Source organism: Phasianus colchicus, chromosome 1, assembly GCF_987193195.1.
Source record: "Phasianus colchicus chromosome 1, bPhaCol1.hap1.1, whole genome shotgun sequence".
In the NCBI taxonomy this organism is placed as follows: Eukaryota; Metazoa; Chordata; class Aves; order Galliformes; family Phasianidae; genus Phasianus; species Phasianus colchicus.
The window spans coordinates 39,595,591-39,611,267 of NC_143436.1; the positions used below are offsets into that span (position 1 = coordinate 39,595,591).

The window sequence follows — 15,677 nt, forward strand, 5'->3', positions numbered from 1 at the left end:
TTAGGCTTTTTTTCCCAACAGTCCTTACACCAAATCTGTGCAAGCCTCTCCAAAACAGATAGAAATCTTGAGGGTGCTGACTGCCTTTGTGTTTTCTATGCTTTAAATGAAAAATGTGTAAACAATAACTGATTACTCTGATTATCTAATTAGTGTTAATCCTTCTTATGACAGCAGTGCCCAGGGAACAACAACAGAGGGGTCTCTGTGAAGTAGCTGTGGTAACACAGAATAATAAATAGCTCTCCTCTGATCACCATCCAGTTGTAGGACTGCTTAGGGTGGCTGTGTAGGGACAGGGCTGTCACACAATAAGTAGTGATACCTGACTGATGCACTGGTTTTGTTATCAGAGGTGTAGGTAAACTAAATGTAAAGATGAAGGGGGAAAAAGGACAGGCTGCTGGGATGGTGATGTGCCACTGAGGCTTGAGGCTGAGGTAGAGAGGCTTTGGGAAAACAGAGGAGGAAAGGTGACAACAAACAACCTGTCAGCACAGAGATGATAAGTCTCAACACCAAAGGTAGGATCAGTCCCTGGCATTTCTATTTAGGCCACTTCCAAAGCTGGTACGTGCCTGCATTTTGAGCTGCTCCCTGCAGCACACTGCTTTCAGCTGGGGCTGTGGGGAGGCAACTGCCACAGCACTGTTAGATCTTCTGGGATCTTCCATGTGGGTTTGAGTTTCTGAGCAAGCATGAGCCCAGCTGGTTTCCTTCCCTCCTGATGGGGTACTGCTTGCAAAAGCTGTTCTTCTGGCTGATGCACCTAGAGCAACTTCCTTGATCAAAATGATTAAGCTTAGTGGAGGCAAATGTGGAGAAAAGCAGTACTGATAATGTTAGTAGAGATGTTATGCATTGTCACTGGTGGTACAGCATAATCAGTGCTGCGGGAGCAGTGGTTCTAACTTGGTTAGTAGAAGGTTTCAGCAGGTAAATAAAAGCAAGAAAGCAGCCTACAATTAGGTTAGGTTAGTAGTATCTTTAGGGATCGTCCCAATCAGGCTTTTAGTGAAACCCCTCAGCACAGTGATTCTTCTGTGAAATTCATAGGTAGATGAGAATAAATAAGGTGTTACATCTGATGATGAGAGTGAGTTAAGTTTTACTTCATATCTGCTCGCCTATGAAGGAAAGAGTTGAATTCTTCTGAAAATAAGAGTATAAAAATGAAAACGTCTTTCCCAAAATAAGAGACGTTTTAGGCAGGAGTTTTCCATGTCCGTTAGTTCAAGTGCAACAAGCTTATTCTTCTCCCTTCCTGGACCTTAAATCAGCAAGTTCTGAAGCTGCTGAAACTGACTGTTTCCCACTCTGATCTCTTGTAGCTGAAGACAGACTTGGAGAAGCGCTCGGTTACGGACAGCGAAACTTGGGGCAGCACTGAAGAGCTGAAGAAACCAGAGGAAGATTTTGACAGCAACATAGACAGCAGTGGCAAGTGGAAAGGCCTTCCCTCGGGGCTGTCTGAAGAGTCAGAGAAGGGGGGGCAGAAAGCACCCCTCTCGCAGACGGGATCCTGGAGGAGAGGCATGACTACACAAGTAGGAGCCACTCAGTCCAGGCACAAAGCAGGGACCAGTGCTCTCAAGACCCCAGGTAGGAGATTTCTGTAGTTCAGTTTCCTGCATTAGGAATTAAGCTTTATACTTTGACTTTACTTATAAGCAATAAGGATTTTTTAAAGGGTTGAAAATAGTTAATGGATGTTATAAGTGAGTGGCAGACATCAAGGACTGTAAGTGTGTTGGTGCTTATTCTCACAACTGATTCTAAGCCAAGATTGTGTGCTACATTGCAGACTAATAAGTTATTAATCAAACATGTATAGACAAGCTGTGATTACATCTTGTTTTATTATCATGTCAGTACACAATATCTACCAGGGAATTCTTTAAAAAAAAATTGGACTCATTTCTGCCTTGTCATTATTCTCTAGAAAAAATAAACTTATACTGAACATGTGTGTAGAAATCACAAGAGGTTAAAAGTTGAGTTTGAAAGTTTTAACCTTGAAAGGTCAAAGCAGGGGACTCAAATTTAGTGTTTCTGAACTAAATCTGAATTATCACATTCTATGTACTGTAGGTATCTTATAATCTATTTTTAAGAAATAAAAATTGTAAAACTATTCATTTTACAAACTCCCTTCTATTCTAGATGACTTCTTATCTTCTGAAAAGCTTCTCAGAAGTAATAGCTGCTTTTGTAATCTACTTTTGCAGCAAAGAATCCAAAGTTGGTGGAAGCCATCTGTTAACACCTTCTAATTTATCATCTTGCTAAGGCACTATCAATCCTTTGTAGGACATTTTCTAGCACTTTTGGCCTGTCCTGATGAAACACTTCATGAGTGTGTATTAACCCTCAGTTGTACTAATAAGGAACTTCTCAGAATGAACTTATTGTGAGCCACTTTTGTTTCTTAGCAATTTGGAACTGCTATTAGTCAGCCTCTGGTCTTGTGTGGACACTCAGGATCATTGCAGCAGTCGCAGCAGTGACACCCTCAGAATAGCAATTAAAAAAAGAGATCCTACCAAGGTAGCCATGTGCCAAACTAAGTTTCCCAGGTCTTCTGTTTTGTGGAAGATTCAGTTGAAATTGCTACCATGCAACACAGAACAGAGGCTCTAATTTCTTAAGTATGTACTAATAGCCTGTGTATTCGCAGTGCAAGTGCCTGATCAGTGTCCTGGTGTGTGGCATAAAATGTGCACTGCACAAATAAGCGAGTGGATTTAGTGGATTTATTTCTGACTTGTAGTTGTTGCTCCTTGTTAAAGTTTAGTTCATTAAGAAAAATCAGGACACCTGCCTCCAAAAACTCTGTAATCGCTTGAATTAAATATGAATTGATGTTTTTGTTATGCCTAATACTTGTGGCTAATTAAGAGCATACAGTAAATGCTTAAAGATAAATCAGACTAGAACAGAAATGGCATTTTTGTCTGCCACTTTTTTTTTTTTTTTTTTTTTTTTGAGACAGAAGACTATCTTATTTAAACCTTTCTGAATGTCACAATAATTTTATGTAGGAATATATGGCATGTAGGCAGAATGGAAGAGCCTCTCTTGAGGCTCTTGAAAAGACAGTAAGGATAGGACAAAGACTATTAACTCATATAATTGATATCATTATAGATCAAGAAGATTTGTACCATGACAACATAATCTCTCTGATAATTCTTGTAGCTAACAAAAGAACAAATTTAGTGATAAGCTAAAAAAGTAATTGATGAAAACCAAAGAACTCAGTAAGTACCACTGAGTTCTACATTCATAATTAATGTCATTCTTCAGGAAATGTTAGTTACATGTCATGTTTTACTTTCAAATAGTATTTCTTTCATATTAAATACCATTAATAGAAAAAGAAAACCAAAACAGCAGAAAACCAACTTTTTATGGTCCATCCTGGAGTATTTTGTACATCTACACTTTCTTGCCATGTATAAAATGTGGAAATACTCAGGAGGGCTTCATAGTTGTAATACTTGATGCTTACTTAGAAGTATTGTACCTGATCCTGACTGCTTATGGGGAACTGAAGGAGTCCTAAATGGATCTGCTTTTTTAAGATGGTATTTCTGTTTACTTTTTCATTTTGAAATTGTAATCACATAGCGTTGAAATTAGATTTGGAGACATTTCAGCTTCAAACACAAGTGACCTTTTCAAACATACTTTTATTTAGGAAAAACAGACGATGCAAAAGCTTCAGAAAAAGTGAAAACTCCTCTGAAAGGAGCCTCCATTCAGCGCTCTCCATCAGATGCAGGGAAAAGCAGTGGTGACGAAGGAAAGAAGCCTCCCTCTGGTATTGGGCGATCAACTGTTACTGGGTCCTTCGGGTTCAAGAAGTCTGGAATGGGATCTTCTACCATAATCACCACAAGTGGAGCGACTATCACAAGCGGATCAGCAACTCTGGGGAAAATGCCCAAATCCTCAGCCATCGGTGGCAAGTCCAACGCGGGACGGAAGACAAGCTTAGATGGTTCTCAGAACCAGGACGATGGCGTTCTGCACATGAACTCAAAGACAACGCTGCAGTATCGAAGCCTGCCTCGCCCATCTAAGTCCAGCGGCAGTGGGATCCCAGGCAGAGGTGGGCACCGCTCCAGCACCAGCAGCATCGACTCCAATGTCAGCAGCAAGTCTGCGGGCGCCGCTGCCACCAAACTGAGAGAGCCAAGCAAGATTGGGTCTGGGCGGTCCAGTCCTGTCACCATCAACCAGACGGATAAGGAGAAGGAAAAAGTGGCTGTGTCTGATTCTGAGAGTGTCTCACTGTCAAGTTCTCCAAAATCCAGCCCAACTTCAGCAAGCGCCTCTGGCACACCGGGACTTAGGCAGCCAGGATCCAAATACCCAGATATTGCATCACCCACATTTCGAAGGTATGTGCTTTTTCTACGACTTCCTGGTGTTGCTGTAGATAAAGGAGAGATTTTTGATGTGTCAAACAAATATCTAGTGGGCAAAAAGGGGTTTTGGAGTATATTTTCCCATAAGCAGAGAACCAAATACAGAAAGAGGCCAAAAGGGTAATACTTCTTCCCACAACACAATTATTTGTTCAGGCCTAAAGACCTCTCCAGACGTGCCATGGCTATTGCTTGAGCATTGGCCATGGCTATTGCTTGAGCTTTGACCAATTTAAGTACATTCTCATGATGACAGTTTGAAAGCTAGAATAAGTTCTTACTGACTGTTCAAGCACGAGAAATTCTTTCTCAATATTCTGATATATCCACAAATAGGACACCTTATTAAGGCACATTCTGTCACTTGAACAGGTGGTGTAGCCTGTTCAGAGAACTGATGAGCTCTGTCGGTTAATAAAATATTTTCTTGTACATTGTCAGCAGCTCCAGCTAGAAGAGTTTCATTATCCAAGCAGATTTCTCATGCCTTTCTTCAGAAACATTAATCAAAACTAAATTTCAGTTGGAGATGCCCTACTGTAACGTTTCGGGATGTGAAAATCAGCATGCACTTTTGGGTGAAGCAGTTCCATTGCTGGAAAAAAAAAAAAAAAGCCAAGTCTGCCTTCTGGTGGCTAGTTACCGAAACAGCATCTCCAGCTGCTGAAGGAGCTGCAGCTTGGTTTTGTGGGCTTGGTAATAAGTAAAACAGATTCTTACATTATTAGCCATGCATTTTTCACATCACTATAAGCTTTGCATTTATTTCTCATTAATTTATGAGCTGCACTTTAACTACAGCTTAATACATTTTCAGTAAGACATTGAATCATCGCATGGCCTTTATTTCAACAGTTTTAGGGAACTGGGGGACTTTTTCATCATCGCTGTGGGCATTTTCTTCTATATAATTACTGGGAGCAATTATGTGAAATACACCTCTGCCAGGACTGCCATTGGAAACAAATGGGGCATGTTTAGTTCTGGTGCAGTTTATTCTGTCTGAAGGGTTACTAAATGACGGGACACACGAGGAACTCTGCACAAGAGCAACAAAGGAAAATTTTACAGAAATACTCAGATGTCTGTTAAACTTTGAAGGATTTTGCAAGTGTTTGTTGCAATCATTTTAGCAGATTTGAGAAGCAAGAGGTTTAAAAGCCTAATGACTGTGGGAATGTTAAATTCCTGAATTTGGGTGAAAGTGTAATCTGTTCATGCAATAATAAGACAAAAATGTGCTTATTTTCCATCTCTCTGGGAGGGTCTGCATGTGCAAGAGCACATCTGAATAGGAGTAAATGATAGCTGTTGCTAATGAAATGAACCCTGATTATTATGATATGGTTAAGAGATTTTAATTTTGAGATGCCGTTGAACAGCTAGGTAGGCATGATTTTAGTAGCAGTAATTAAAATGCGTCGTTCGGCTCTTAGGATGTTACGCCATGAATGTTTAATGTGGCTATCAGTTTCTCTAAAGCTATTTGTTTTACATTTAGGTTGTTTGGTGCCAAGGCAAGTGGTAAAGCTGCCTCTGCACCCAGTACTGAAGGTGTGAAACCCACATCGGCAATGCCCAGCCCTAGTACCACCTTGGCACGGCAAGGCAGCCTGGAATCGCCGTCCTCGGGCACAGGCAGCATGGGCAGTGCAGGTGGGCAAAGTGGTAGCAGCAGCCCCCTCTTCAGTAAACCTTCGGACTTAAATGCAGATGTTGTAAGCTTAAGTCACTCCTTGGCTTCCAGTCCCGCCTCAGTGCACTCTTTCACATCAGGTGCTCTTGTGTGGGCTGCAAACCTGAGCAGCTCTTCAGCGGGCAGTAAGGACACACCAAGTTACCAGTCCATGACTAGCCTGCACACCAGTTCCGAGTCTATTGACCTTCCTCTTAGCCATCATGGCTCTCTCTCTGGACTGACAGCAAGCACTCAGGAGGTTCAGAGCCTGCTCATGAGGACGGGAAGCGTCAGATCTACTCTTTCGGAAAGGTGAGCTTGCCTATAGATACAGTGACCACAAAACCAGTGAGAGGCAAAAGGACAGGAGCCAAAAAAATGAAGCCTGCACCCGTAAAGGGACGCTGTTTAACTAGCAGCCTAGTCCTATATGTAAAAAAGGATCAAAGGAAGAAAAGAAAGCTCAAAGCTACTGCAGGCATTGGATGTGGAATCAACCACCTTTTGAGGTTTTACAAGCACTTTTTTCTACCTTGAGGGTTTTTTTTGTTGTTCCCTTGTTCTGGAGAAGAACCAGAGAAAAGGGAACATTGTCTAACTAAAGGCATATCTATCTAAAGGGCCACACAGTGGGTCCTGCATGCCAGCTCTGCCTGCCCTCCCAGCATTCAGAAGCTCCACAGCTGTCTCACTGCCCCCCAGCTAACAAACCTGCTTCACACATGGGACCCCACTAGTTTTCTTCCCACAAGCACAGTGCAGGGGCAGAGCTGGAGGGTCCCTGCTTTCAGATGACCACACAGTCTTGCATTAAAGTATCCAGCCCTGATCAAATTTTGTTACCTGATAATCATTACACAGACATTAAAATGCAGATTCCCTTGCAGGGATATTGTTTAGAAAACAGGAGTGTTGTCTGGAACAGATGGACAAAAACAAGAAAGGTTTTCCCATTTGCTCTGTGAAAGACTTTTGCTTTACCACTTAAGTTATAACAAAAAGTGGTGTAGCCACCCGAGGGAAGATTTCTTTTTTATAATTTAACCTTTTTTTGTGGAACATTTACTTGAATTTTGTAAAGGAGACAAAATAAGTGTTGGTAGGCAGTCAGTAGTTTTAACATCCCATGAAAATTTCCAAGATTTGATAATGAAATTCTTATCTTACATGAGGATTGAAAATTCAGTGTTCAATATATGTGCAGCATCTGATTCAGAAAAGAAAATTACAGTGAGTCAGAAATATTTAATACATTTTAAGGTTAAAATTAGTTGTTTGGAAAATGCACATTTAAAAGAAAGAGAAGATTTTTGGTATACATTTGAAAAGCAGACTGTTAAGAGCTTTTCTCCTTTGTTTTAAAGCAGAGATTATTCAATATCAAGACTTTCCAATGGAAAGATTTCACTTTCAGTGAAGCAGCATGAAAAAAAAAAAAGCCAAAAACAAAAACTAGATAATTTTTGGTCAAATCTAGATGGAAGCTCTCCACACATTTCATTCTCTTATGTTGTCTTCATAAGTATTACTATATCAGCTCAAATCACACCTCTAACTGACATCATTACAGTACTATATATGTATATACCAATGTAATCTATGATCTTGCAGTTAATAGTACACTGATACATCAGTGATTCATAACTTGCACCGTGCCTTTAATTTTTCTAATAGCAATTTGCTTTGTATGCCATCAACCTAGTATTTCTCAGAACATTAATTATCAATATTTAGATTTGAAAACCTTCCACTGATTTTTATGACTGCGTATATGGATGGTGAGGTCAATAAGATGATGTGGAAGAGTGGTGAATTTATGCTAAAGATCATATTTATGCAGGGGATGTTAAACGTCACATTTGAAATGTTAATGGTTTGGCATAAGCTCCTGAGCAACCTCCGCTTCTAATTCTGTATGTATTTGTTCAGTGACTTAATTGCAGTGGTTCCAAATACTTTGCCTTTGGCAATATTTTAAGTTTCAGATTTGTCCATATGAGAATATCATGGTTATGTCCAGAGACATTTATCATATTGATCTGGCCTCAAACTTAATAAATGCACCTCGAGGAAAGGGCGTCCAATCTAGAATTATATCCCCAGTAGGGTTTTTGCAGTTTTATTTTTCTAAAAGATATTTTACAAGAGATGTATGATTTCTGAGATGTTTTATAAAGCAAAACCTCCATGCCGGAAAGTGTTTTCTCAAAACAAAAGCATTATTTTGCAATGCAGATATATTTGGCAAAATATTGTATGGTTTTTCCTTTGTAAGCCATTGTGGGGGAACCCAAGTTATATCCTGGAGTCATAGAGTGATCCTTTGGTCACTCTAGAGCTTGCACAAGACTGAATGAACAGTGTGCACAGTGAGATATACTAACATAATGTAAGGACAAGATCAGAAAGACCAAAGTAAAAAGAGACAGAACTAGCAAGCCACATACATTCTCTGCAGAGAAAGTATAGGGAAAGGTGGAAGAGAAGAGAGAGCTAATAATAAATGATACAAATAAATTTATTTTTTGCTTCCTTGAATTAGTGATCATAGTTTGATAGCTAAGCATCACTAATGGCATGCATGCTAGAAGTGAATGAAAAGGTTAAATATTACTTAGGGACATCTCCAGTTCACTAGTCTGAACTTTTCAGTTCCCTGCTTCAGAGTCTGATTTGGCCCTGCAGTTTCTGGGGATGAAGAAGAGGTTTCAAAGGGCATGTACTGAGTAAGGGGAATGAGGAGGAAGGATGGGATGGAGGTGACTGTGGGCAAGGCCTCTTTGACCTTATGTCCTTGGAAAGAGGACATTAAAAGAGATTAAGTAACAGATAGCATGGGGTCTGTCATTACCATCCTTTTAAATAATTCTGGGCTTTGCGATTAAAGGAGAGGAATTGGTAACTTCAGTAAGAAATCTGAAACATAGTAAATTTTCATGTGTTGTTTCAAATGACATTCTCATAAACAAACAAGGGAATAAAGTAAGGTGCTTGGCCAGGTTGAAAAAGAATTATCTGAATAGTGAGCCATTGTTTGTTAGATTGTAGGGATGTAACAAAGCATGATATGTTTTCACAAACACAAAATAGAGAATGATGAAAGAGTGTCTAAGCAGTTGTAATGCCATTTCTGGGGGATAAAGCATTGTTCCAGTGATCTGTAATCTGATGTATTATGGAATCATATAATCATAGAATGGCATGAGTTGGAAGGGACCTTAATATAGATCATCTAGTTCCAATCCCCGTGTAAGGCTTAGCAAGTAGTTATCCCGTACTACTTTTTCTTGTTAAGTCTTTAAATTGAAGACTTTGGGACAAAAAATTAAAAAATATTTATTTGTTGTGATTTGAAAGAACACAGAAAATGAGATGAAAATCTCAAGGCATGGGTTTCTTGATAAGGGTAGTAGCCCTTGGCTATCTTCAAGAAAATAGCCATGGAGGCAGTAAGTCTACAAGGTCTCTGCCACATGTGCTCACGCATGCCTGGCAGGTCTCAGACCTTCTGTGGGCACTGCCCACAGCCCTTCAGGATACTCACCAGGCAATGGCATGGCATAAACACAGGCCTCCTCACAACTGCTGAATTGATAGTGCATCAGAGTCTCTTCCAGCCAATTTTTATGTCATTCCACGAAGATTTTTTTACTGTAGAAAACAGCAAATATATTCAGTAAATACTGGAAAAAAAAAAGGTTCTTCTTCAGCAAAATTTGCATCTCCCTCAGGGCCTTTTCCAGTTTTCAATGGGTAGTCATCACCAGTAATTAGTTTAATACTTAATTGCTGTTGAGTATTACAGATTCGCCTTTTTTTTTTTTTTTTCTGGTTGGTCTTAGTGACAGCAACAGATGCACAAAAAGTGCGGAAATACAGGAATTTACAGTGAAATTTTACGTCAGCAAAAATGGCTGCACTTCAAGGTTAGCAGAATTGGAAGTATTTTCTAATTACGTTTGATTTGTTTTGGTTTACTTCATTAGAACGTGGTTCAGTTCTAAGAACCATGAATGTGCATTGATACCCATTTAAGCACTTGAAGATTTCAATTGTTAAGAATTATCAGCTGAGTTGATGGTTGTGTGATTTTAAAGGTGTGAAACAGTGCATCATGTATCAGATTTTCTGGTGTGCTCAGCCAGTCATATAAACTTATTTGTAAGTCCCATATCAGCTTGGCTATCCTAGACTGCCCTCAGCGTTCCTCAGCTTGCAATAATTTGTTTTATTCCATAGCAGCTTTGCAACAGTTAAATATAGTCCAAAGGTATTTCATTATGGCCATTGTCTGCCTTTCCCAAATTGAAGTCAACACCAAGGAAAAGGAACCAAAAACTGTAAGACTCCCTGGGGATTCTCCTGAGAGAACTTGCAGATGGGTGCAGTGGTGCAAAATAAATGAAGGGAATGGATAGATGGTGGGATCAATAATTTCAGCCTACAGGTACAGGTATATTCCTGCAAGAGTAATTTTGGCAATTGATATGGCAAAGAAAGACATCAGGAAGAGTGGCAAATTCTCAACATCATTTAATAGTGGTGTGTGGCTCCTATTTCTTTTGAGCCAGGAGCAGATTTCTATGAATGCAGTCTTTCTTTTTGGAAAGGAAGGACTTTTTGTTCATATCACCTTTAAAGGTATTTAGAGCACTCGGATGAGACTGGAGGTGTCTCCAAAGGGGATCACTGGATATTACAGTTCAGTTCCATTTACAAGTTTAGTTTCTGTAGCAGTAACATACCCAGCCTTTTGGAGAGACAATGTTTTCAGATACTAAAAACATATGGCCACTTATGGGTTTGAAAAAATAATTACATAGAACCCTGGTTAATATTTTCATGTAACTAGTTAAAATTTAGGATCACCTTTGCAAATTTTAAAAAAGGAAAATGAATGTTTTATACATTCACTTTTATGCAATTGCAATAATTCCATACTTATGTTTAGGAATATTCACCTCAATTTCATTTGGATATGTGAATTCAAAAGTTCTTTAGCAGAACGCTGTGGTACTCTTAACCTGTGTATATGGCTTGTTTAGACACAAATCTTGTGTATTGATTTAAAGGAGCAATGACTGACTCCCTTGTTTTTAGATAATGTGATATAGATTATTGTTAAACATATAGGACTTCAAGCTGAAGAAATATTAGAAAATATAATCTTTATTAAAGTATTTGAAATATTTGTGGGAGCTGTTTATCTTATGATCATTTTTATTTGTTTTGAGATTTAGAGATGCATAAAGATACATAAAGGAATATCAAAGCCTCATTCTTGTTTGTAGAGAACTAAAAATTACAGGAATCATACATTCATAATGATGACCAGTTATTATTCATTCCTGTTAGTTATTTCAGGAGCAAAATGCTGAAAATTAAGTCTTCTCTCTGTCAGAACTATTGTCACCTGGACCACTAGGCCAGTACTGACATCCTGCTAAGTTCCTTCGATTTGCTGACTCCCCATGCAGAGTGAGGCCCTGATTAACTAGGAAAATTGCCTATAAGTGTTCCTTAAGCTGGAGGTGGTTTACTGCCATTAGACTGACCATAATGATAACTACAACAGTATTTTACTGCCTTTACCTACCTTGATAAAAGTAGTGACATGAAAGTACCCAGCATCCCTGATGCAATAGCAACTGACCTTTAGTAACAGCGTGAGAGTCTTCTTAGATAGGAGGTTAACATTGCTCTCAGAGGTGTGATTATGATATGTAATACAGAAGCCTCCTTAAAGCCATTTTGTAATTTAATCCATATGATGAGACTACATTGTGCTCTTAAGGGAAAAAGCATTGCTACATTTAATTGATGATAACAAGTTCAAGTGCAGCCCACACTAGTCAGGGACTGATCTTCTAAGTCTTTTTGAGGAAATGCCCAAACTGCACTCTGTTTGAAGGAAGGATAGTGAGTGCCCTTGCAGACAGCTCTGTAATGGTGATGGAGATTGAATTAGGAAAATGCCAGCCATAGATCTCTGATAATCAGCCATCCTGCAATCTTTGTGCATGAATATGGAATAGCATTGTCGCAGTGCCACTTTTCATTGTCCACAACATGACTTAGCTGTGTGAGCCCTGCAGCAATAGAAAGCCAAAGGTCTGTATGTTTGGCACGTATTTCTTCAAGCTGAGCTGTCATTTGGCTTCTGGCAAGGCCATGCTGTCTCCTAGCAGGTGCCACAACCTTCATTTCTTTTGAAAAACTATTGGCGCATCATAGGAAACTGTGAAAAATAAAGATTCATACTGTGACCATATGATTCTTGCACAGATTGTGGGGTGAAGCTGTAAGAAGGATAGAAATGATAGGGAAGGACTTCTTTATGACTTGGGCAGTCTCCAGATTACAATTGACCCAGCTCAGAGCTTGTCTATTTGAAAAATGAATGGTGACAGTACATGTCCTATTGTCCCCTCCCATGAGTCAGGGATTTATTGTGAAAGATACATTAAAAACGTTAAATGACCTTCTGTTTTGCACCCGTATCTGGACCTTTAAATCTGTAATTCCAAACAGTCATGTTTCTATATGTCCTTAGGGATTTTTTTTGTTTTAACAGCATGCACCTTGACAGAAATACACTACCCAAAAAGGGATTAAGGTATATATATATATTTTGAGCATGACTGTTACTTCTCTGTTTTACTGTAATTTTTCCTACACTGTCTTTCCCTTTCTTTCTCCTCTTGTCGATCCTGTTCCCAACAGAGTTCTTTGTATTTAGATTCAAATCAAAACTCATAGATTTTAACAATGGATTTTGTCTTTCCAAGTCTGCCTTGTGCATAAAGATCCTTTCTGGATATATCTTGGAAATTGAATAAAATCAAGAATAGATTCCTTATGATTCTTAAGGGATATTCAATCCTGGAGAAAGAGCAAAGTACCTTTGCAATTCAGTGGGTCTAGTTGTTGAAAACATTGAGAAAAACAAAATTTAAGAGGTGGATCTGAACTTGAACTCTAAATGCAAACACTCATGCAATTTGAATTGAAGGGTAAATCCAGAAAACACTAATTCTTTTCTCCAAGGTTTGTAAGTACAAAATGATCCCTGCTCCAGCTGCTATTCTTGGTACGTAAATAGCAATACTGAGTCCTGTTCTGCTACTAATTCCCCACTAATTAGAGCCGTCTTCAACACAGAAAACAGAAGTCATCTGCTTTCTTCTGTGCTCCATGTTTAAAAGAGGGAATCAGTAGTAATTTATCATGTCTCATCAGGCATGGCACTTTATGGCCCTGTCTAGATAGTAGACTTGGCAAGCAAAGGTGTATATATATATATATACACACACACACAGAGACACTCTTCAGCCTTCCAGTTGTTGAAACTACAAGGCTGAAATCTCTTGAGTTCTTTATAAGTAACAGTATTTTATTATTAAAGATTGTGCTAAAGTGTTGTCAGTAGTTAGCACCTTCTGCTCTTCTGCACTACCCTCTCCTTAAAAGTATTTAATCAAATTCCCCATTATCCCAAAACAATCATTTTGGATTGAGAGAGAATGGAAAAGGTGGAGCATATGAAAGAGGCATAAAGGGGACCCGGAAAGGGTACAATGGAATGATTGAGGTTTGTGGCTGACAGATTGTAATGGTGGCTGAAAGCTGAAAGTGAAATGGAGAAACAACTTACAGGCATGCAAGCCTGATCAGTTATCCTAGAAGAACTGTCAGATTGATTCAATGTGCAGAGAACCCAGACCAAAACCCAGATCCTGAATTCTCATTTTACCATCTTTCTGATCTGATAACCATTGGGTAACTCTTCTATACCACATTTAGAGGCAAAGATCATAGCTATTTTTTGAAAGAAGAAAGGAAGTAAATATTTAATCAGGACAAGATGTTCTAATGCCTTAAAATATTGCACAAAACCCCAAGCACAACATGGGAACTTGCATGTTCATTCAATCTGCTTTCTCAGCAGAAGTACTCCTGCCTCATAGGCCTGAGGCCAGAATATCAAAAGCCCTTTCAGCTCTGCTGTTTGGGGAACACTGATGGCTCATGACAGTGGTGAAGAACATGCTCATTTTTCAGCAGGGGACTGTGCTGAGTGAAGCAAACTATTGCAGACAATGCTGAAAGCAATCTCTTGGTTAAGACCCACTCCGCCTGCACATTTTACTTTTTAACCACTGCTGGAATTGCCTTTCTTCCAGTTCAACTATAAAAGACTGAAGCAATGAGTTACCATTACTCCTTCTTAGCCCATGTGGCAGTTGCGCATGCTTTATTGGATTGCTGTGGGAAGCAGTAGATGAATTATTTGATTTCCAGACTTCTTTCTGAATAGTTTTTTCTGCTAATTGCAATTTTTTCCTGTCCCTTTCCCTCCCTGCAGTTTGGGGCAGGACACTGTGCCAAGTAGCATTCAGAGCAGCAGACCATGACTGTGAACGTTAGTGGCTGTCATTACCAATGCAAACTGCTTTTTCAGAACTGTTGATCTGTTTCATTCCTTTCATCTAACCAATTTCCCATGAGATATGGCAGGTGTCATTTTGTAAGCAGCTACTCACCTTTCTTGGCTTCTAGTTTGTCCATTGCCCATTCTAGACATGCAGCTCCCAAGCTTTTGCATCCACCTATACACTTCCTTTAACTTTGAAGTTCTTTCCTGTCAGCTATCTGTTTTCTGTGGTTTATTGATGTATTTCTTAAAATGAAGGGAATGCTATTTTGGGGAGGGGGGTGAAACAGAAGGGATTTCAAGCCTTGTGTTTTTTGTGTTGTAAGACAGTAAACATTATGTTGGTAAAATTCCTGATAGTAATCATCTGACTAACTAGACCTGATGCATTCTAAGGGTTTGGTTTTCTGTAACTGGAGAAGGCTTTTTATGACACATTCATTTCTTTCTAAACCACCACCTTGTCACTGTTTTGAGCTTGTCAGCTGTGGTTTTTCAGATATACTCCATCATCCCGGCAGACAAGTCAGGAAGAAGGCAAGGAGTGGCTACGCTCCCATTCCACTGGAGGCCTGCAGGACACTGGCAGTCAGTCCCCACTTGTTTCTCCTTCAGCTATGTCTACATCTGCAACTGGAAAATATCACTTTTCCAACCTGGGTAAATGCTATTTCCCTTCACTGTTTCTCCCATTTCAGAATAATGTCATAATATCCAACTGTTCATATTTATTTTATTAAATTCAGTAATTTATTTAGACCACCACATTTTGGTATTTCATTAATAAAGAGAAACATTTTTCATGGAGAAGATGAGGATACTTCTTATTTTGTTTGCAAGAAAAAAGCAAAAATTTTCTGTGATTTGCCCAAGGAGAGGAGAATCGAAGGCAGAGCTGGAAATTAGCCTTTAGCTCAGAGCTACTCGTCTTTTAGCCTATCTGAAGCAGTGGGATTCTTTCTAGTGAGTTTAGTGGATTTCATCCCAGATGCTCAACATTGTTTTTCTTCCTGTAAACAGGCTTGTTTTGAGGCAGGTCTTTCTAGTCATTCCAGCACAAGTGTCTGGACCTAGCTACAGCTTCTTTGGACCCAATCTGTGTTCTATCCTTAATCATTATAATATTAGAGGA

The 15,677-nt window shown here is 39.3% G+C and overlaps 1 protein-coding gene across 7 annotated transcripts in view; it reads left to right on the forward strand.

Moving 5' to 3' along the window:
- Positions 1 to 15,677, forward strand: part of NAV3 (neuron navigator 3) — a 258,341-nt gene that overhangs the window by 197,655 nt on the left and 45,009 nt on the right. For 6 of the 7 annotated variants that reach the window (XM_090139108.1, XM_090139109.1, XM_090139114.1 and 3 more), the window contains 5 exons: positions 1,332 to 1,602; positions 3,701 to 4,406; positions 5,935 to 6,423; positions 12,686 to 12,727; positions 15,045 to 15,205. In XM_090139108.1, coding sequence (XP_089995234.1) covers positions 1,332 to 1,602; positions 3,701 to 4,406; positions 5,935 to 6,423; positions 12,686 to 12,727; positions 15,045 to 15,205 — 1,669 coding nt within the window. The remainder of the gene's footprint in view (positions 1 to 1,331; positions 1,603 to 3,700; positions 4,407 to 5,934; positions 6,424 to 12,685; positions 12,728 to 15,044; positions 15,206 to 15,677) is intronic. The other variant, XM_090139130.1, reaches the window with a different exon arrangement.